This window comes from Marmota marmota, unplaced genomic scaffold (genome assembly GCF_001458135.2).
Source record: "Marmota marmota marmota unplaced genomic scaffold, marMar, whole genome shotgun sequence".
Classification (NCBI taxonomy): Eukaryota; Metazoa; Chordata; class Mammalia; order Rodentia; family Sciuridae; genus Marmota; species Marmota marmota.
Window position 1 is genome coordinate 3,377,134 of NW_025999869.1, and position 22,305 is coordinate 3,399,438.

Sequence of the window (22,305 nt, forward strand, 5' to 3'; positions counted from 1 at the left end):
GGGCCCCTGTGAGCCAAGGTGACCAGGCAAAGCCCGCAGGCACCTCAGCTCCAGATGTGTGGCCCCGCGCAGCTGTGAGAAGCGCAGGACCAAGGCTCCACGGGCAGCCCCTGGTCCGCTGCCTTTCCCTGATTTATTTTCAAACAGGAGGTGGAGAGAGAGGGTTAAAATGCCTTCTGCAAGGCCCAGGGCAGCACCGCCTCTGGGGACAGCACTGCTGAGCTCCTGGGGACTCAGGACTGGGCCGCCCCACCCTCCTTCCCAGGCGGAAGGGGAAGTGGCAGTCACCCAGAAAGCTGGCCAGCTGTGTCAGGGAGGCCCAGGGGAGCAGCTGTCACTGTGAAAGTCTGCAGTTTCTGGTTTTCCTCTCCCTCCTTGGGAGGGGGTTGGCAGGGCCCTTAGGGAGGGTGGCAGCTTCTGGGGCTTCACCTGGGCCTGAGAGGCAGTCAGTGATAAGGGGTTTCCTGGACTGGGATGAGGTGCCAGCCATGTTGCCTTTGCCGGGGAGCTGGGTTCCCACAGGCGGGGCTGGCCAGCAGGAGGGAAGAGCTGGCCCCCATTCTTACCCAGGGGGCCTAGAGGGCTCCTGTGGACCAGCAGCCCAGCTGGTTCTCACCTGGAGTCCTGGCCTTCACCTCCTGGGCCCTCCAGCCAACTTGTGGCCACACTAAGCCCCAGTTCCTCTGCCCAGAGTGTCTCCTTATCTTGCTGTCCTCTCTAGACCAGCCTCCATGACACAGCAGCCTCCGCCCCACCCCCAGGAGTCCACCCTGAAGGTCAAGGGCTTGTTTTTACTCCAGGAGAGGGAGACCTTCCTCAAGGTCAGCTCTGCACCAGAACAGGGCCTGGCACAGGACAGGGTTGAGCTCATCGCTGCTGAATGAATGAATTTGTCGGAGGCGCTGGGCTGTGCTTCCTCGGGGCCCTCCTGCCTCCCTGACTGCGTTCTGAGTTCACCCCTCTAGGTCCGCCTGCCCATCCTTCTATCACCTTACACGTCTGTGTGTGACTGGTTGCTTCTCTGCTCTCTTCTTTAAACCCTGAGCACCCAGAGCCAAGGGCATGGCTTGCCTGGGGTCCTCGCTGCATCCTCTGCACCTCGCCTGTGTCTGGCATGGGGTGGGGGGTGTTTGGCGAGTGCCCAAGTGGACCCAGGGAAGGGACAGCAAGGCCACACCCAGTTCCCTCATGTTCAGGCCAGGGCTGGGGGCACCTGCCTTCTCCGGCTCTGCCCCCATGGAAGCTCTGGACACAGCAACTGCTGGCTGCGCAGGGAGGCTGCTCACCTCCAGGGCAAGGCCCAGGCTCCCAGCGCGTTTCCGGGCACAGGGCACCAGGCACGGGGCACCTGCAGCATCTGTTCTCAGCGCGATTGCTCCTGAACCTGCTGTCCGTCAAGATGGAACTCTGCCCCCAAGGCAGGAGCTGGGGGATATTTTTCTCTCTGGATTCTTCTCTTCACAGTGAGCATGTGAAGGAAGCTTAAGTGTGTTTAAAATTTTTTTATGTACTTGGTTTTGAGCCAGGGCCTCTGGGAGCTGCCCTGGATGGGCCCAGACGTCTCTATCCTCTGAGAGCCAGGTCCACAGGTGTGCACCAGGGCCCCGTGCTGTCGGTTTATTTCCTGTTAATCCTGAGATTCAGACTGTTCGTCATGCAGAGTTATGGAATTCAGAGCGTGGAAGGAGCCTCGCTTAGTCTCACCACCGACACTCCACTGATTAAACAGTCTGGTGCATTTCCTCCAAGTCAATTCAATGTGTATTTCTGCCCTTTTTCTGAGGCACAGTTCCGACCATACGTTGGCATTTCTCTTTTCCTAACTTAACCTTTTAATATAAATATAAATCGGTAAATATCTCAAAAATATTTTCTATTAGCCAAGCGTGGTGGTGCACGCCTGTTATCCCAGTGACTTGGGAGGCTGACACAGGAGGATTGCAAGTTTGGGGCCAGCTTCAGCAATTTATCGAGGCCCTCAGCAACTTAGCAAGACCCTGTCTCAAAATTTAAAAATGGGCTGGGCTGGGGATGTGGCTCAGTGGTGAAGTGCCCTGGGTTCAATCCCCAGTACCAAAAAAAAAAAAAAAATTACGTTAAAAACACTTGAAAACTAACTTTAGTGACTACAGACAATTCCTACATATGGGGTTGCAGTGCTTTTCTTATTTGTTTATCCATTGTCTTTCTCACGTCTCCTAATTTCCCACTCTGTTTTGCTCTATGTGTCTTTGTGTGATAGACATGTGACTTTGGGGAGGTTTATTTGCCTTTTGGAAAAATCAGGATATATTATATATACATAAATGATGTGGTTTCTTATTCGTTTGTGATGGGTTTTCGCTGTGTTGCTCAGGCTGGCCTGGAACTCCTGCCTCAGCCTCCCAAGAAGCTGGGACCACAGGTGCACTCCACCATGTGGGGCTTCTCGAAAGCTTTTCAAATTATCACCGTGGGTAGGGATGTGGCTCAGAGGTGGTGATTGTGTCATATGCAGGAGGTCCAGCATCACACCACACCCCCCAACACACACACACACTGTTAAACAATTCTGTTTATTTTAGTTTTTGTTGATGTACATTGCAATTTTTTTTTGCACTGGGATTATTTCCTTAGAGTAGATGACTTCATTTGGAATTACTGTTTCAAAAAAATATGGGTGTTTTAAAGACTCTTGTTATTTATTGCAGTTGCTTTCCTACGGTTCTTTTCCAGTCTACACTCTTATTGGCCAGTTGAAAGGTCCCATCTCAGTATATTTTTACAGCAGCATGTATTATTTATTATATTTTTAATGATCTCTAATTTGCTAGATTAAAAAAAAATGATCATTGTTAGCCAATCTGAGATGCATAACCCTAAGTCCTCATGGCAGACTTTTACTACCCCAGGGCCAGGGTGGAGGAATGTCCCTCAAATACTTTATCTGAGATTTTCATCTTGCAGCTGACTTTGGTGTGTCTGCAAAGAATCTGAAAACCCTGCAGAAGCGAGATTCCTTCATAGGAACACCCTACTGGTGAGTCGTGCAGCCCCTGAAAGTCAGCAAGGATGCGTGCTTAGCCTGCAAAGGGAACTCTGGGTGGTTTGGGGGACAGAGGCCAAAAACTAAGCACACGGGTCAGGTCAGCAGGAGGGGCGTGAGCCCAGGCTCCACTTACTAGTGCTCTGTGCGCCCTGGACTAGTGGCTTAGCTTCCCTGTGTCCCAGTTTCCTGGTCTGTAAGCTAGGAATAATACAGGGATGCATGCTGACAGCGCCCCTTAATAAGCTGAACCGCTAGAAGGAGGAAGGGTTCAGCTCCTGCCCTTACCTGCAGGCCCTGGGCTTCCCCAGTCTGTTCTGTTTCCTTCCTTTCCAAAGCCGTCACTCTAAATAACAGAGCAAAACTCTCTCGCTCAGCTTCACACCTAAGACTTGCCCTGTGGGCTCGCTCTTGCTGGCTTTTTCACTTGCTCTTAACCCTTTGTTTCTCTCTCCTTCCTCCCCGGGCTCCCCCCTCTCCATTCCCCTGCGGCGCTGCCGGCTCCGCCCTCCCGTCCGCCCCTCCCCAGGCCTCTGCTCTGGATCGCTGCTGCCACTCTGCGGTGGGCCCTGGGAACTGCAGCAGGCCGTGGTGGGGGCCCCTGTGGAGGCCAAGAGCATGCTCAGGAGGACAGAGGGACGTCAAGTAACGCCCGCCGTGGCTCAGGCACGCTGCCAACCCTGACCGGGCTGGTGGTGGTCCTTGACCCTGCGACTGCCAGGAGCGCCTGCGGAGGCGGGTTCTCAGCCCTCTGTTGTCCCTTGGTTGGTTCAGGATGGCCCCCGAGGTGGTGCTCTGCGAGACCATGAAGGACACCCCGTATGACTACAAGGCCGACATCTGGTCCCTGGGCATCACTCTGATCGAGATGGCGCAGATCGAGCCCCCTCACCACGAGCTCAACCCCATGCGCGTCCTGCTCAAGATCGCCAAGTCCGACCCCCCGACGCTGCTCACCCCCTCTAAGTGGTAAGGCGCAGGGACCTGCGGGGCGCGCAGGGGCAGGCTGCAGGGACGTGCGACCTGGAGGCTCTGCTGGCCCTGCCAGGCCCCAAGGCCGGGGAGAGGTCTAGCTCCCTGCCTTTCCCTCCGCTCTGGATGCAAACCGTGAGGCACACCTGGTGACCCAGTGTGCCCGTCCCTTCAGGGTCTGGGGGAAGACCCGGTGGCCACGAGGCACAGCTCAGGGCTGGTTGAGTTCCAGCATGGCTGAGTTCCCAGATGCCCTGATAAGTGTCACGTAGGCTGTCACCTCCAGTGTTACAGCTCATCAAGGGCCCTCTGTCCTTGGAGGGACATGTTTGGGAAGCACATGGCTCCCTGGGAGGATGGAGTCGTGACCAGGGACTTAGACTCATGCTGACCACTGCCCTCGCAGGTCTGTGGAGTTCCGAGACTTCCTGAAGACTGCTCTGGATAAGAATCCCGAGACCCGACCCAGCGCCGCGCAGCTGCTGGAGGTGAGCACACCCCCCACCCCTTGCTGGGGCCTGCTCCCCTCCCCTGCTGGTCCTTTGGAAGGACCCTGAAGGGTAGAGGCATAGACTCACCCGTGACTTGCATGCTGGCTCCCCAGCCCACAAACGCCACCCACACCCGCTGTGGACCCTCAGCCTTGTGGGCGGGGCTGCTGAAGGGCGGAGTGGGGCCTGCGCACAGGGTCTCACGCGTCAGGCCAGGCGTTGCAGGCCGGAGCCTGGACTTGCGCTTTACCTGTGTGCAGTTGTGGGGCAGCAGCTGACCCTAAGGGACTTTCTGGGGCCTGTGTGCAGAACTGGGCAGCCAGGCTGGAGGACCATGGGCTCAGCAAGAATCAAGGAGGGTGCCTGCGAGGAGGGTGGGGGAGTGGACCGGCCTCCTGACCTTTTTGAAATCAGCTATGAGCTGCCCTAGCTCAGCAGAGTTCTCAAAGTCCACCCTGATCTGCTGGGGATCTGCCCATCACAGTCTCCATGCCACCACCGATGATGGAAGAGAGGACATGGGCCTGCAGGATCCAGAGGGGCTGCCCCTCCACTCTCCTGTCATTCTGGCCCTTCCACTGTGTGACAGCCTCTGCTGTCTTCTTGGGGGAAGAGGGAGGACATCCCACCAAGCTCTGAAGTCCTTCTATAAATCCCCCCAACTTTCCTGAGTGCCACTGGGTGCCAGGCTCTGGGGCTGACACTGAAGTCTACACTGATCCCTCTGGGCTGTGCTGTGTAGTGATTATGAACTGGGATTGGAAAGTCCTGGGTTCAGATCCCCACTCCACCATTTACTGGCTGTGGAACCCTGGGCAAGTGGCTTAACCTCTCTGTGCCTTGGTTCCTGCTATGAAGTGGAGATTAGTAGACCACCTCCTTTCCAGGGAGGGTGCCAAAGGATGAAATGAGAGGTGCTTGGCTACACTGTGTTCAGGAACACTTGACATGTTGGACTTCCTGCTAAAATTGGGAAAGGAACCAGGATGTGGAGTGTGGTCTATCCACTAGGAGGTCATGAACTTTCCTTTAGAATTTCTATAATTTACTTAAAAGCAGACACTCGCCATTCCAGAGGCCTGCTGTTTTGGGTACGGCGTTGTTTGCCGGGGGGTGGTACAGGGCCACCGCTGTAACCGTCAGATGCAAAATCCCTAAGTCACTGAGGGCCGATTGCTTCCTGCAACCTGGAGCCTCCTGCCCCACGGCATCCGGCCTCTGGGACATTCCACAGGGAAGAGACCAGCTGTCCTCATCCCACAGAGCAGCCCAGAGCCTCAGCCTGCGCCAGGAATTTCCATTCGGTAGTTGGAAAAAAATGTCCTGTCAGTGGATCTTTAGGTTAGCAGAGGGGCTGCAGGCGGGAGGGGAGCCCCAAGATGCACCTCACACCCATGCCACCCCGGCTCCTCCTCTGCGCCTTCATGTTTTCAGGTTAGAGAGTAGGAGCGTTTGTACCCCAAAAGATGGGAACCCCCAAGCTTACAGCAGGGAGGTACCCCGCTGTGGCACCTGGCTGTGCATGCCAGGGTGGGTCCTGGCTTCCAGCACCCTCCGTGGGTGCCTTCCCAAGTCCCACAGTGCTCTAGTGGCCCATGCCCAGGCATTGGTGATTCATTTATGTCCACAGATTTCCTTCTGTCTGTCCTTCCTTCTGTCCTGCCTTCCTTCCGTGCTGGGTATAAAACCCAGGGCCTTGCACATGCCAAGCAAGTGCTCTACCCCTGAGCCACCTCCCCAGCCCCCTTTTATTTTCTATTTAGAGACAGGGTCTTGCTCAGTTGCCCAGGCTGGCCTTGAACTCGGATCCCCCTGCCGCAGCCTGCTGGGTGCTGGGATGGCAAGGGTGCACAGCTGTTGTCTGGCCTGTCTCCATAGTGCCAGTGGCTGGGCTCTGCCTCAGGCCTGCCTGCCTGGAACCTGGGCTGCTTCCTCGTCTGAGACGAGGATGGCTCTTGCTTCACCACACGGGAGAGCAGTGAAGCTTTGTATTTTTAGTGTCCTGGCTGTCACGTGACAGACTCCCAGTGGCTGCCTGCTGTGTGTTCCTAAGCCTCCCTACTCTGGCAGCTGCTTTGGTCTGGGTCATCGGCCGTCCCATCCCCACCCATCCCCGTCCCTGCTCTTGGTGTCCAGCTCGCCCTCCTCATCCCCTCCACGGGCCCTGCTGGCCCCCGCTGAGGAAGGTGGACTCACTCCAGGGTCCTTCCTCTACCTGCAGTCCCACTGACAATCCCACCCAGAGTGGCGTCCAGACCACTCTGCCTCCCTGGACTCTGTGTCCAGCCGTTTGTTCCCATCGAACTTCCCTGTTCATGAGCATCGAACTGCGTGTCCCCCTGAGCACTTGGATCTGCCGGGGTGGCTCCACCCCCCTGCAGCTCAGTCTTGCCTGACAGCCAGAAATGCTCACACCCTCCCCCTGCACAGAGCTCTCTGACGAGTCTCATCTCACTTGGAACAGTACAGAGTCTCTGTGATCTTGGTCACCCCCTGCCCTCCTGTCCCGGTCTCGTCCCCTCACTCTGCTCCACCCATCTTGGACATCTTCCTGTTCTTCACACACACCAGGCACCCTCCTGTCCCAGGGCCTTTGCACTGGCTGTGTGTCCCCTTTGGAATGCTCTCCCCCAGAGACCTGTGACTGACCCTCCCTGTTTGTCAAGTCATTGCTCCAATGTCCGCTTTTAGGTGAATCCTCCCTAAATGCAAACCTGCCACACCCCATCCCTAGTTCCCCTCTCTGCCCTGCTTCTTATTCTCCTCTCGCACACAACAGTCATAGTATATAACTTTCTTATTTACTGTGTTATTTGCTGTGTTTCCTGACTAGCTGGGTCAGTTCCCTGAGGGAAGCAGTCTTTGTTTGGTTTGCTGACGTGTCCCAAGAACAGTGCCTGGCATGTGGAGAGCCCTCAACAAGTATTTGCTAAATAAATATGATCACGTTTGCTTAGCAAGCTCTTCTAGAACCCTTTATCTATAAAAGGTGCTGTTCTAAATGCTTAGCAGATGTTAACCAACGTAATGCTGGTAATTGCCCTATGAAGTATGTACTATTCAGATCTCCATCAACCAGATGATGAAACTGAGGCACAGAGAGGTTAAGCAAGATCACACAGTTTGTAAGTGACAGAGCTAGGGTTCTTTTTGGGGGTGGGGGTTACCAGGGATTGAACTCAGGGTCACTCAACCACTGAGCCATGTCCCCAGTCCTGTTTTGTATTTTATTTAGAGACAGGATCTCACTGAGTTGCTTAGCACCTTGCCATTGCTGAGGCTGGCTTTGAGCTCAGGATCCTCCTGCCTCAGACTCCCGAACTGCTGGGATTACAGGCGTGTGCCACTGTGCCCGGCTGGGATTTTTTTTTTTTTTTTTTTTAGTACGAGGGAATTGAACCCAGGGGTGCTTAACCACTGAGCCATATCCAATCTTTTTTGACATTTTATTTGGAGACAAGGTCTTGCTGAGTTTCTTGGGGCCTTGTTAAGTTGCTGGGACTGGCTTTGAACTTGTGATCCTCCAGCCCAGCCTCCAGAGCTGCTGGGATAATGGGCATGTGCCTCCGCACCCAGCCAGAGCTAGGATTCTGACCCTGGTGGTTTGGTTCCAGTCTGTGCTCTTGACTACTTTGAGAAGCTGCCTTTCCACATGAATGAAGGAGAGGGAGAGGGATGGGAGAGGAAGAGAGAGAAGCAGGCTGGGAGAGAGGGAGGGAGGGTGGTGGGCACAGGCTGTGGCCTGAGTACCTGGGCGCGCTCCTAGGCATGTTCTAAGGCCAGCGAGACCCCGGCTGGTGTTTCTAAGCACACAGGAGGGAAACAGGCTCACTTCTTGGGAAGCACATCTGTTTGAGGGCAGGAGAGCTTCTGGCCAGAGGGCAGGTTCCAGCAGGTGGGCCGTGTGTGTGTGTGGTCCACCCCCGTCTGGGCATCTCAGGGATCCCATGGAGGTGACAAGGAACAGCCATTCCTCCTCCTCAGGGGTGTACAGGTGACCCTCTGCTCTAGCCTCAGCTGGGACCTGTGTGGGGACTGGCCTGCATGGACCAGCATTCGGCCACTGGGAATGTTCCCTGCCCTCCCTTGCATCATGGCCAGGGTCTGTCTCTGTGGTGGCCATGGCCTTTCAGAGGTGGAGGAGTCTCCTCAGCGCGCTCTAGAAGGCAGTGGAGCTGAGGCCGTGTGGGGCCGGGTTGTCTGTGAGCCCTTTGGGAAGCCTGTGCAGGCCTGGTCAGCCACGGGATGGGTGTCCAGGGTGCTGGTGTCCAGGGAGCTACACTGCCCACCTGCCTCTCCACCCAGGGCTGCTTCCTCTACTTCCCCTCCTGAGAACCCTGGGCTGCGCAAGGCGGATGGTTCCACCTCGAGAGAGCAAGGCTCCTGCCTTGGTCAGTGTAGGGTCATTCCAGGAGAGCTGGCCTCTCCAGAGGCCTGCATCTGCCCTAACTCCTGCCACACTGCCTCTGTTGCCACGGTGAAGTGGCCCTTGGTGTCCTGCTCAGAGTCACACTAGGAGGTCATGCGGCATGGGGCTGAGGGACCTGGGGGACCCTCATTCCACCCTCACTCCCAAAAGGCTATTCCAGGGTGGCTGGGGACGGTGCTTCTGCAGATGGCACTGCTGGTGGTGATGGTGACCATGGTGGTGGTGACCATGGTGATGGTGGTGGTTATGGTGAGGTGATAATGGTGGTGGTGACCATAAGGTGACCATTGTGGTGATGGTGACCATGGTGGTGATGGTGATAATGACAGCTACCGTATTTCAAGGACTTATTATAATGCCACCTTCCTGTATGGCGATGTGGCTGGGGGAGGTTCAGTGGCTTGCCCATGATGATGGTGGAAGCTGGGTTTGTCCCGGGGCCTGGGCTCTGGGGTCTGCGGCCATACCCATAACTGCCCCGCCACCCATGATCAGTAAACCCTTGTTAACACCCTGCTCCAGGCCTTTGTGGTCACAGGCCTCAGAGTGGCCAGAATGACATCTTTAGTGGGTGACAGTGGCTTCTGAAAGTGAAATCCCAGTGGCTGCCTTGGCGCGTGCGACAGGTACCACCCGTCCTGCCTCAGCTCTGCCCTCCTGTTCCCACACTCCCTCCACCCGGCCTTCTGGCCTTTCCTCCGGAGCCCAGGCCCAGCCCTGTTGCAGGGTTGTGGACCTGCCGCTCCCTCTGCCTGGAATTCCTGGGGCCCTTCTCTGGCCCACCCGCCGCCCTCCAGGGCCCCCGAGACTTCACACCTGGTGCTGCTTGTCATCGGTTACCTGCCTCTGTCTCCCCTGGGCAGGACTGCAGCCTGTGTCAGTGCTTGGCACATGGCCACACTGTGGGCCAGGGATGAGTCAGTGAGCGAATGGGCAGGGGAGAGGGCCAGGAATAGGCCACTCTTGAAGCCGCGCTAATGTGGATGCAGCAGTCAGACTAGATGAGGAAAATGTGAGCGATGGCTCTTTAAAAGAAGTGACAGGGCTTTCAGAGAACAGGTTGAATGGGGTGTTGCCTCGTGGCCGTCCCCCGATGATCCCATTTATTATGTATTTAGTTAGTTATTTTTGCAGTACCTGGGACGGAACCTGGGGCCTGGCACCCGCTAGGCGAGAGCCCAGCCCAAATGGTCTGCTTCAAAGAGCAAACAGATAAGAGTGATTTGTGGTCCCGAGTGTGTTTTTAAGGTGTGAGAAATTTATTCTCCAGTCACTTAACTATTTCCCAGCATCCTGCTGACCCGTCCCCCTCCACTCCGAACACTGCTGATGGTCAGAAGGGTGAGTTTCTCCAGAGCCTTCCCATAAGTTCCAAAAGCAGCTTCCAACTTAAGGATGCACCTGCCTCACCCTCGGCTTCCCAGCCACCCTGGGGAGTGTGAAGTGGGAGGACCCCCAGCCTGCTGCACCTGGGCACAGGGTGGGACCTGAGGTGGGCTTCTCCCCAGGAGACCTGCAGGCTTAATGTCCCAGACCACTCGTCCTGGTGTTCCACAAGGTCCGAGGAAGAGCACTCAACTTTTAAAGATGCGTGGAGGGGAAGCCCAGGAGGGGACTCACTGCCCTCTACCTTGAGCGTTTGTGTTCCTTATCTAAAGCCAAGCACATATCCCCCTGAGGGTGGCACTTGCAGGACTGTCCATAGCAGCTCAGCTCTGAGTTGCCCCAAATGGGAAACAACCCGGCACAACAAGACAGGCGCACACACGCACACACTCACTAAAAAACAAACAGCAAAAGGAACAATGACAGAAACAGGTGACAGCATGTGAGAGTCTCTCAGGCTGGACAATAGGCGAGGGAAACCAGCCCGCCTGTTGAACAGGCCAGGGAATTTTCCAGAATGATGGAAATGTTCAACATCTCTACCTGGGGGTGGTTCCACACATGTGAAAAGTCGTGGCGCTTGGCAGTCTGTGAGCGTTCCTGTGTGTAAGTTATACCTTGGTAAAATACGCGTGTGGGGTATTTGTGCAGCTGTGTATTAACACCTCTCAGGCCTGGTGCAGTGGTGCTCACCTGTCATCCCGGCATGTCAGGAGGCTACGGCAGGAGGATTGCAAGCTTGAGGCCAGCCTGGGCAACTTAGAGAGGCCCTGTCTCAAAATTAACCCCCCATTAACCCCCCACCACCACCACAATGGTTGAGCTCCTGCTTTGGCCTGGGCCTTTTGACATGCGTCCTGTCATTTCATCCTCATGTCCTCCCTGTGACTTCGGCATCATTGTCCCCACCTCAGAGATGAGGTTCCTTGCTCAGGGCCACGCAGCTGGGGTGCCATAGCTGGGGTTTGCCCCCCACCCCTGTGCAGGGCCTGGAGCTGCCCGGGGTTCCCTTCCCAGCTGCCCGCTCCCAGCCCAGCGCCAGGTGGATCTAATCCAGTGCCTCTTGCCCCCAGCATCCCTTCGTCAGTAACGTCACCAGTAACAAGGCCCTGCGGGAGCTGGTGGCCGAGGCCAAGGCCGAGGTGATGGAGGAGATCGAAGATGGCAGGGACGAGGGAGAAGAGGAGGATGTCGTGGACTCTGCCCCCGTGAGTCCAGAACCCAGGGCCGGGGAGGAACGGGAGGGACTGGAGGGACTGGGTCTCAGCAGCAGACTCCCGCGGGAGGCAGGCTGGACATCCCGTCCTGCTTCTCCATGGCCCACAGACCCCTGGCCAGGTATGCCAGACGCTGGGCGGGGGAGGCAGCAGGGCACAGGCCTCCCGAAGGCCCTCCGGAGAGGCCAGGAGGCTGGGTTCTCACATGAAATGAGAAGCTGGCAGTGGGTCATTGCTTCCGGGCTTTTCCACACACTTTGGGTGGAGGAGACGGCGCATGGGATAAAGGGGCTGTGGCCGTCCTGGACCCCGCATGGCTGTCCTGAGTGTCAAGGGGACCAATGTTCTGGCACATTTGTAAGCCATTTGTAGCTTTGGCACTTGCTGAATTTAAATAGAAATTAAAGCAGATTTAAATTGATTTAAAAAAAAAAAAAGCAAAAAACACCCCTTGAGCCAGCCTGATGCATCTGCAGGCCGAATCCTGTCCTGTCCTGCGCTGCAGCTCTGAGATCCCAGGTGGGGCTCATGGGGAGACACTTTCCAGGGGGCACTGGCCATCCAGGTTGTCCTACGTGCCTAGGGAGACAGGAGCTGGACTTGCCTGTTGGCAGACAGAGCCGGCCACCACCTTGTGCTAGGAAAGATGAGGTGACTTTCTCAAGTCCCAGGAGGGAGCCTGAGGCTGGTGGGAACCCTCACTAGAAGAGAAGCCTTATGTAGGGACAGTAAGTGGAATCAACCTGGTGACCACAGTCACAGCGCCCCTGATTGACAGAGAGAACCAAGTGTGACCCATTTTACAAGTGGAAGACCCAGGTGTGGGCTGGAGGATTCTGGCTGAGCTGATAGGGTGAGGCTGGGTGTCCACAGGGAGCAGAAGCCCAGTGGCCAGGCTCCAGGAGGACGCCTGGTCAGCGAGGCGTGGGGCGGGCAGAAGGTGGTCACACCTGGCCTCGTTCTCCCAAGACTGAAGGCTGAGCTTCATCCTGAGGACAGCAGGAGCCATGGGTGGCTTCAGCCAGGGCTGGGCCGTGGTGTTAGGGTGACCATCTGAATTTTTGGACCTCTGTGCTAGGCACTGAGTAGGAAGTGGACTGGAGTTGCTTCCACTAGCTGCCTGTACAGGGTCAAAAACCAGAGGCCACAGGACCAAGAGTGCCCAGGTCAGAGAGATGCAGGGGTCACCTGTAGCACTTGGCAGTCATACTCAGGATGGTGACTGTGTCAAGATGAGGGAGGGGATTGTCACCGGGAAGAGCAGGAAGGGGGACATGGTAGGTCCCCTCCTAACCTGGAGAGTGGCTGTGCGGGTGCTCACTGTTCACCCAGCTGGACATTTTATTGTTTGTTCATTCATGCCTGCCTGCTGGGGATTGAACCCTGGGTCTTGCCCGTGATGGGCTGGCACCCTACCCCTAGGACCCTCCGTCTAGCCCCTTGGGTATTTATTTTTGGTACTAGGGATTGAACACAGGGGCACTTAACCACTGAGCCACATACAGGGTCTTACAAAGTTGCTTAGGGCCTCATGGACTTGCTGAGGTTGGTCTTGAACTTGGGATCCTCCTGCCTCAGCCTCCAGAGTTGCTGAGATAACAGGCATGTGCTGCCACACCCAAATTGGGCATTTATTTTTTATTCACAAATTTGAATGTTCTACTTCACTCTAGCAACATTTCCAGTACTTTCCAACCCACAAAAAGGCTGAAATATAAGTGACTAGAAGGCTGGACCCATCCCCTGGATAGACTTGGACTATATGTCATTAAAAAAAAAAAAAAATCTGAATTAGTTGCCATCTGGACATGGAGAGATGTCATGTAAAAGTCTAGATTTCCAAGGCCTCTTGAGAAGTCGCAAGGTCTGGCCACGAGTGGGGGTGTGTGTGCGTGTCCTCGGTGTCACAGCTGACCAGAGCAGAGTAGCTGCTGGGCCCTCGCTGCAGCTGCCCACAGCAGCCTCTCCTCCTGGAGGAAGAGCAGCTAGTAAATCAAGCTAAGCTGAGGGACAGGAGTCTCCTGACCGCAGGACTCTTTTATTACCAGGGAATGGGGGACCAGCTTAGAAGGCTCCCTGCCCGCTCTCCTGGCCCGGCCTCTCCCCCTGCGGACACCTGGCCTTCCTGCCCCGCTGTATCCCTGACTCCTGCATCATCTGGCAGCAAGGTCTTGACTCTTTTCTTCCAGGCCCTGGGGAACCACACGCAGGAGTCTTCTGAGGCGAGTCAGCTGAGCCTGGGGGCCGACAAGTCCCCCCAGGAACCATCCTCGGCCCCACTGCCAACCAGCCAGCCTCAGGACAGTGGGAATGGGCCCTGCAGCCAGCCCTCTGCAGACCGATCCCTCCAAACCCCCAGCCCTCCAGACGGGGGCCCTGCAAATGAGAATGGCCTCGCAATGGCTGTTCCCCTCCGAAAGTCCCGGCCAGTGTCAATGGATGCCAGAATCCAGGTAGCCGAGGAGAAGCAAGCCAAGGACCAGGCTGGGGACCTCAGTCCTGCAGCCAGCAGGTCTCAAAAGGCCAGCCAGAGCCGGCCCAACAGCAGCGCCCTGGAGACGCTGGGCGGGGAGAAGCTGGTCAACGGCAGTCTAGAGCTCCCTGCCCAGGCCGCGCCGGGCCCCGCCAACAGGGCCTCGGACAGCAGCAGCCTGTCCACCTCTGAAAGCATGGACTACAGCACCTCCCTGTCCACCGACCTCTCCCTGAACAGAGAGACGGGCTCGCTGTCCCTTAAGGTAATGCCCTGTCAGTCACATGGTGGGCTTGGAGCAGGAGGGACGTGCCAAGGCATTTGGTGGCCGCCTCCACTTTGGGTTTTTTACTTTATTTATTTGGGTGCTAAGGGTGCAGCCCAGGGCCTGGTGCCCCCACAGCCTTGCACCTTCCCTCTGAAATGGTTGGCGAGGATCGTTCTTTAAGATCTTAGTTCCCTTCATAGTTAAGTCCCCCAATTTCTGGGTTCAGTGTGGGACATGGTCATGTTAAGCAGTTGGTTTGGGTTCAAATTTTAAAGTTTGGTTAAAGGCCCTGGTAATGGTAGGGAATGAGAGTTCCAGAAGTGGAAGTTGTCTTGCTTGGGGGTCGCCTGGGTCATCCAGCGGATTGGGGGAGAGTCTGTGAAAGGGAAGGGGCTCAGGGCTGTCTTCCTGGGCTCTGGGGCCTGGCTGGAGGTGGGGCCGGAAACAGAAAGAAATTGCAGTTCCAGCAGGAGACGAGCGGAGAGTGGCCTTTGCCTCTCTTCATTGACATGAGACTGTGCACCCTCGCGGCTGCAGGTGACAGTGTGTGTGATCCGCGTGCACGAACCAAGTCAGTAGCTCCTTGTGGTTTCTTCGTGTTTGGGGCCTTTGAGCTCGTCCCTTCTGGTCCCTCACAGAGTATACAGCAGGCTGTTATAAACTGTCACCACCCAAGTATGGACAGCAGCTTTTATCTAGAAGCGTCATCTTCCTGTCCCTTCCTGGAAGTGTTAATGTTTCATTTAATTAACTGACGCAGCTAGAGCAGGGTCTCCCGCCTCTTCTCCAGGTTGTTGAGAACATTCTCAGTTGGCCACAGTGAGTCAGGGAGCCGAGAAGAGTCCACTGGCTGCCCCTTGGTGTGGCCAGGAGCCTGTTACTGCAGGGATGGGGGCCCCGGGGGCAGAAGCAGTGTCATGTGAAGCTATGGCTGGCTTCTTCCTCCCTCCACTCTCCCTCCTGCTCCTTTATTGTCCCCGGCTACTCTGAGCCATCTTGGATGGAGTCCTGCAACTTGGGGGCTTGAACACTGTTGAGAGATGAAAGTCGGGTGCTATGGTTCTAGGCAGGCCATCCAGGTCCCCTGGGTGAGGATACTGGGTGGCAGCACGCAGGAGAGAGGAGCCCGGTCCTGTCACTCTCCACCCAGTGAGCAGAAAACTCAGCTCAGAAACGAAGGGCCCAGCTCACACTTAGACCACCTGGCTCGCACGGCCCCCTGGGCTGGAAGGCCCCCGGCTGTGTTGCAAAGGCTGGGTGAGGCTATGCCAGGAAGGGAAGCCAGCCAAAAGGCAGGAGGCAGGAGAGGCCAGGAGGAGGCCGGCACAAACCCCACGCCTTGCTCTGAGTCAGAACTGAGCACTCCCAAGGATGCCGTTTGTTATACCACTTGACACCTCCGGGCAGCGCCGTCGGCAATCATGGTGAAATGCAGTCATTCACAGCCATAGACACAGGTCAGGAATAATCTCACGGCAGCTTCTGACAAGCAGGGCAGCCAGTGGGGTTCTGGCCAGGTGAGGTTTCACTGCCAGATCCATTAGGAAAACCACCTTTGGATCTCTGGGCTCCTTTGGATTCTGGCATTGTGGACAGGGATATGGCCTGTGACCATAATATACTGAATGGTTGCCATGAGCAGGCACTGCCCCGTGCCCCTGCCTGGTCTCATCAAATCTTTGTAACCACCCTGGAATGCAAGTACTATCTTCATCCTCCTTGGATGGTGGAGGAAGCTAACCAAGACAAGGGACTGTCACAGGTCACAGAGGACAACTCTCTCTGATCTCGTGTCCTGCGTTTTGTGCATGCTAGCATGAGGTGAAGGGCCCTGGGGCTCTGCAGGCTGAGATTGGACAGGCAAGGAATGAGATTCAGAAGCACAGGGCCCAGGGGACAACAGGCAGCCGCGTCCTCCTGGGGTAGAGGCTGGGGGCAGGAGGGCTGCGGCCTCACCCCATGAGCCATGGACCCTTCACTGAAACAGCATCACCTTATTCCTCCCGACCAGGACTCAAGGCTGCACAACAAAACCCTGAAGCGGACACGCAAATTTGTGGTGGATGGCGTCGAGGTGAGCATCACCACCTCCAAGATCATCAGCGATGACGAAAAGAAGGACGAGGAGATGAGATTCCTCAGGCAAGCCGGGCAGGGCCACTGTCAGTGGGAACAGGGTCAGGATCCATCCATCCACCCACCCATCCACCCATTTACCCACCAACTCACACTCCCACTACCCAGCCATTACAGTGGGGTGGGGCACTGGTCCTTGGGTGAGAGGGCTGTCTGTCTATGGTATGGAATGGAGGAAACAAAGGAACAAAAGGAAACTGATTTTGCTTGAGATCCTGTGCTTCCCCATCCATTGACCCGTCTACCATCTACCCATCCACCAACCCATCCACCTATCCATCCATTCATCTGCCCATTTAGCCATCCATTCACCCATCCTTCCATACACTCATTCATGCATTCCATCATCTATTCACTCATTCATGCATAACTACCCACCCACCCATCCATCCATTCACCTGCCCATCAATCCATCCATCCATTCACCATCCACCCATCCATCCACCCACCCAACCATCTCTCCACTCCTCCATCCACCCATTATCTATCTATCCACCTACCCAAACATCCATATACTCATCCATCCACCCAACCATCCACCCACCCATCCATCCATCCATCCATCTGTCCATCCATCGATCTATCCATCCACTCACCCACCTGCCCACCCATCCATCCATTTACCCATTTACCTTCCATCCATTTTTAACCCAACATCCATCATCCATCTACTTGTTATATCCATCTATCCATCCTTTTACCCATCTGTCTACCGATCTATCCATTCATTCATTTATCCATCCATTCCATCAATATCCATTCCATCCAACCATCCACCCACCTACCCACCCCTGCCTCTATCCACCTATCCAAACATCCAGCCACCCACCCACCCATCCATCTATCATCCATCCTTCCATTCACCATGCATCATCTATCTATCCATTTTATCACCCATTTATCTATCATTCATCCATTCATCCACCTAACTATCCATCTTCCCACCAATCCAACCATCTGTCTGCCCACTTATCTCTCCACTGACCTACCTGTCCATCCATCCACCCACCCGCCAGATGGAGACAGGGTAAGTGAGGCCATTGCCCTGATAGGACTCACACTTTGTGGGTCTACACGCAATAATTCTTGGTTGTGGTTCACACTGAGAAGGAAGAAATGGGTGATACGGTAGTGAGCACCTGCTCCTAGGGAAACCCCCAGAGCCAATCCCAAAGGGTGGGAGGAGCCAGCCATGTGCTGGGCCAGGGGGTAGGGTGCTGGGAGCACAGGGGGCTATAGTTCCAACTGCAGAAGTCCCAAGGGGTAGCCACTCAGTTTGTCTTAGGATCTGGGAGGACAGGACTGGAGTGTGGACCGTGGGGTTGGAGGGCTGTGTCTGAGGGTTGGCAGGACCCAGGTCATGGGCCTGTGAGTTGGGGCAGCAGGAGCCTTTACCCTGGGTACAGCGGGATGGACATGACCGGGCAGTGGCCAGCTCTTACAGCCCTTTTGGAAGGTTGCCGTGGCAGCTGTTCACATGTAGGCTGTAGGGGGGGAAGACTTCCAGGGACCAGGAGACCCTGCAGGACCCGAAGGCTCTGGGCTCAGGCTGGGTGGTGGCATTTTGGAGGCATTGGGACAGAGAGGTTGGACTGAGGAGGTTGTGAGGCTATTTTTGCAAAGAAACCATCTTTGCACTTCTCGGTTGCTCCGCCCCAACCGCCACCTCAGGGAGACCTAGTCCCACGTTCTCTAAGGGAGAAGCTGTTTCTGGGCAGGTCTGTTACGTGCCCTGGGGATCCCAGCTGGGAAGGCTGGGATGAGATTCCATCTAGCTCTGTCTGTCTGAGAATTCCTGCAGGGATCCCCTGGGCCCTGTGGCTTCCCAGAGCCGCTGGTGAAGTTGGGGGTGGGGTCAGCAGGTGGAGAGCGCAGAGCTCTCTTGAGGCCAGGCTTCTATCGGGTAAGGTCACTGTTGGTTTGGAGAAATTCTCTAGTGCACCAGATGCACTCACATGTTTTACAGGCCACAGACGTTCCTGAGTAACAGAAGCAGTTTGGGATGATCTGGGGGTATCCTCCCATCTTGAGCCAGGGGGAGGATACTTTTTACTATGGCATTGGTGGGCGCACACGCACAGGTGTCCTTGTCTCTGCGGGTTGGGGCATCTGGGGGCTCTTGGTAGATAACACCCCACACTCTCAGAGCTGGGTTTCCATCACTGCCCCTCTGGGCAGCTTAGGTTCCTGGCTTGAGGTTCCCGCCTGGCTCGCCCCATGGGGAAGCCTTGCCCTCCACCTGGCACCGGCCTGTCCCCAGGCAGAGCTGCTGCGTGCCCCTCAGGGAAGGAGAGACTGAGGCGCTTAGCTCATGCAGAACCAGGCTTTTCTCATTGGCCTTTTGTGGCCTGTGGCCCAGGCCAGGCCCTGGAGTGTGGGAGGCTCCCACCGCCCCCTGCTGGTGCCGCCCCACCTCTGCACACCTGGACCTCAGCCTCCAGGAAAGATGGGGCCCTCGGAGGATTGTGAACCAGGCAGCCCAGTGTTTGTTGCCCCTCTGGGCTGAGCCTTCTGTGGAGTTCCCTCCCTGCCTCCCTGAAGCCTCCTGTGCTGGTCCCTTCCGTCCAGGGCCCTGCTGCCTGGCCAGGCCCCATGAGAACGTGAGGGCCTGGGAGGTGTCGGGGGACCAGCTGCCCACCTCTCTTGCTCCTGTATTTGGAACTCCTCTTCTCTTGAGACGGGACTTCCATCTCTTTGATACTCTGGAGGGTCACCTCCCACCTTTTCCGTTTCCAGAAAAGCACGTGCTCAGACAGAAGCCCTTCCGTGGCCGAGGGCAGGGTCTCGCTTTGCCCGGAACCTGTGGGCTGTTCTTCACCCCCTCATCTTCCCTGAGGCAGTGGCCACGTACAGGGCATTCGCCATGGGCCAGGCGGGCACGCAATGGGCATCACTGCACTTAGCCCTCAAAGAACCTGCCAGCGAGGGTCACCAACCTTGTTTCACAGGCTCGGCTGCTGAGGCTTGCAAGGACTGTGACTGCCCAGGAGGCCCCCACCCAGAGCCTGTGCTCGGCCGTGCTGCCCTACTGTGTGTCGCTGGCACAGACAGTGAGCGCTGGCAGCCTGCAGCACCCTGCATAAGGCCTGCCGGGGCCAGCGTAGCCGCACAATGGACCCACCGTGGTGCACACTGTAGATGCCACTGATAGGACATAGGCCTACTGGACCCCGCTCCCAAGTGGCCACCAGGGAACCCACGAGTCACAGTCAGGAGGCCCAAGATTTTTCTCTTCTGATGACATAAACCCTATATGGCAATGTTGTAATGGCTGCTCATTAAGAGGCGGGGCTCACACGGGGCCATCCACCCGTTTTTTCTCCGTGTGTAGACTCATCCTGCACCAGGGATATATGTTACAAAATTAAGGCAGACTGTGTGGTTTAGGTCACATGTTTATTGTAATAGGTCATACACTGTCATGGTTCGAAAGAAAAAAAAAAAAGACTGAAAAACGTCCTACCCTTTCCCACCAGGCGTCCTGCCCAGCCCCTGCTAGTGTTTGTGGTGTAACCCTTCCAGGGCCCACCCACCAGGCACAGAGCCTGTGTCTCTGCCACTCCGAGGACAGGAGTGCACTTCGGTCCCCTTGGCAGCACGCACTCTTGCTCCCAGAGGTCACCCCTGGTCTGGGCAGAGGGTTTATTATTTTCCTGGACATTTTCCCACCTAGTGAAATATTTCTTTTTTTAAAAAATTTTTTTTTTTGAGAGAGAGAGAGAGAGAATTTTAATATTTATTTTTTTTAGCTTTCGGGGGACACGATGTTTTTGTTTGTATGTGGTGCTGAGGATCGAACCCGGGCCACACGCATGCCAGGCGAGCGCGCTACCGCTTGAGCCACATCCCCAGCCCCTAGTGAAATATTTCTAAAACCTGATGTTCCATGCTTGTTTGGGACTCCATCATGTGACATGCTTTAGCTTTCTCACTCAGACCCATGCTGGAGGACTTCGTTCCTAACTTAGCAAATAGCCGGCTCTCCGTGTCCACAGCTCCTCTCTGCGGATTCAACCAGCAGCCGATTGAAAATAGTTGGGGGGAAATCGCATCTGCCCTGAACACACACGGGCTTATTTTTTCTTGTCACCATCCCCCAGACGACACTGTATACCAGCTCTCTATGGCATGCACATGGTCTCGGGAGTCAGATTAGGGATGGTGAAGGTGGGCGAGACCACACACGCAGGTAATAGGGGACACGGCACCGGCTCACACGGGAGACCTGGGCATCGTGCAGAGTCTGAGCAAGGTGCAGAGTCCTGGGGCCACACCTGTGGATACCGAGGGAGTGCAGCACCCTTATTCCATCTGGAAATGGAGCTGCCACATCAGAGGCATGGGTGCATTTGCCAGACTGCCTCCAGAGCACCAGCAGCATGTGGAGGGTCGTCTCGTTCATGTGGCTGCTGTTTCCTTTAGGTTGCCTGTCCACATGGTGATTTTCCAGTTTCTCCTGCGTTTCCTTCCCTGCCCACCCAGGTGCCATGCCCCGTGCCCTGTGTCGCCCTTGTGAGCTTGGGTCTTGCACCCTCCCTTCGGTCCCCGAGCCCTCTGTGTGTATTGAGGTCACTCCTGCCTGGTCCACCAGAGGTGACAGATGGAACCTGAGTCCCCCTTGTGCCTCGGACATGTGACTCTGCACCATGATCCAGCCCTCACGTCCCAAGCTGTGAGCGTTGTCGTCTGAGGCCACTTTCTCTTGGCAAATCTGTGCCCGCTTCACTCCCCCAGGCGCCAGGAACTCCGGGAGCTGCGGCTGCTGCAGAAGGAGGAGCATCGCAACCAGAGCCAGCTCAGCAGCAAGCACGAGCTGCAGCTGGAGCAGCTGCACAGGCGCTTTGAGCAGGAGAGCCACGTGAGCGCGGGCAGAGCGGGCCCTGGGTGCGGCTCGCCTCCCTGATTCCTTCAGGCGGAGGTTGCAGGGGGGGACGGTTGAGGCAGTGGGGAGCAGCTCACCACCATTGCCTGGTTCTCGAGGTCTTCCCGATCTCATCAGGCCGTAAGGCTGAAAAGTCAGCGGTCTGGTCTCCCTTTTGGAGATGAGGAAATGGGGACTCAGAGAGGTTAAGCAACTTGCTCTAGGTCACACAGAAAAGAGGTGATAGAGCTAGAATGCAAACCTGGGCCTGAGCCCAACTCCCTCGGACTTCCTCCCAGGTAGAAAGCGGCTTTGTTGAGTTTCTCTAGGTTTCCGCTCTTTCCAGGCCAAGAAGAAGTTCTTTGACACAGAACTGGAGAACCTGGAGCGTCAGCAAAAGCAGCAGGTAGAGAAGATGGAGCAAGACCATGCCGTGCGCCGCCGGGAGGAGGCCAAGCGGATCCGCCTGGAGCAGGAACGGGACTACGCCAGGTTCCAAGAGCAGCTCAAACTGATGAAGAGAGAGGTGACGGTGCTGGTGGGTTAGGCCGTTTGGGAGCGTCAGGACCACCCCCTCTGTTGCGAGTGACTGAGAAATAGGAAACCCCATCTCAGCCTCACCTCTCAACGGGGCTGCGGGGAGCTTGCCTGCCTGGGAAGCCCATATGCCAGGCGTGTCCAAGTCTGTGCTCCAGCTGCGCCCTCAGGAGCCACATCTTTTCTGGGCTCTGCGTTCCTCCCTGTTGGCTTCACTCGCAGCCAGGCCCTTGCCGTGTGGCCTGGGCAGCTCCTTCTGTGTCCTCCCAGGTTAGCCGTGGCTGAGGGAGGGCAGGGAAGAAGAGGTGGTGGCCCAGGCGGGAGCTCTGTTCCTGGAATAGGTGAGGGCGGCCGACAGGGGTCCTCCACCCGCTGCCCTCCTCCCTTCCGTCTCTTTCTATTCCAGTCGGAAGGGGAGCGGGAGGTGGCAGGGGGCCCCTCTCCCAGCCTGCCCTGCAGGAGCGCATCTGGGCCCCAGGAGAGTCGAAGGAAGGAGGAAGACAGCCCCCC

General features: G+C 56.3%; 1 protein-coding gene across 4 annotated transcripts in view; it reads left to right on the plus strand.

Annotated features, from left to right (window-relative positions):
* The window catches only part of Stk10 (serine/threonine kinase 10), a 108,016-nt gene that overhangs the window by 61,852 nt on the left and 23,859 nt on the right, over window positions 1-22,305 (plus strand). For 3 of the 4 annotated variants that reach the window (XM_015492618.2, XM_048815483.1, XM_015492616.2), the window contains exons 5-12: window positions 2,947-3,019; window positions 3,800-3,994; window positions 4,404-4,485; window positions 11,377-11,511; window positions 13,710-14,258; window positions 16,273-16,403; window positions 21,132-21,255; window positions 21,605-21,796. In XM_015492618.2, the coding sequence (XP_015348104.1) occupies window positions 2,947-3,019; window positions 3,800-3,994; window positions 4,404-4,485; window positions 11,377-11,511; window positions 13,710-14,258; window positions 16,273-16,403; window positions 21,132-21,255; window positions 21,605-21,796 (1,481 nt within the window). The remainder of the gene's footprint in view (window positions 1-2,946; window positions 3,020-3,799; window positions 3,995-4,403; window positions 4,486-11,376; window positions 11,512-13,709; window positions 14,259-16,272; window positions 16,404-21,131; window positions 21,256-21,604; window positions 21,797-22,305) is intronic. The other variant, XM_015492619.2, reaches the window with a different exon arrangement.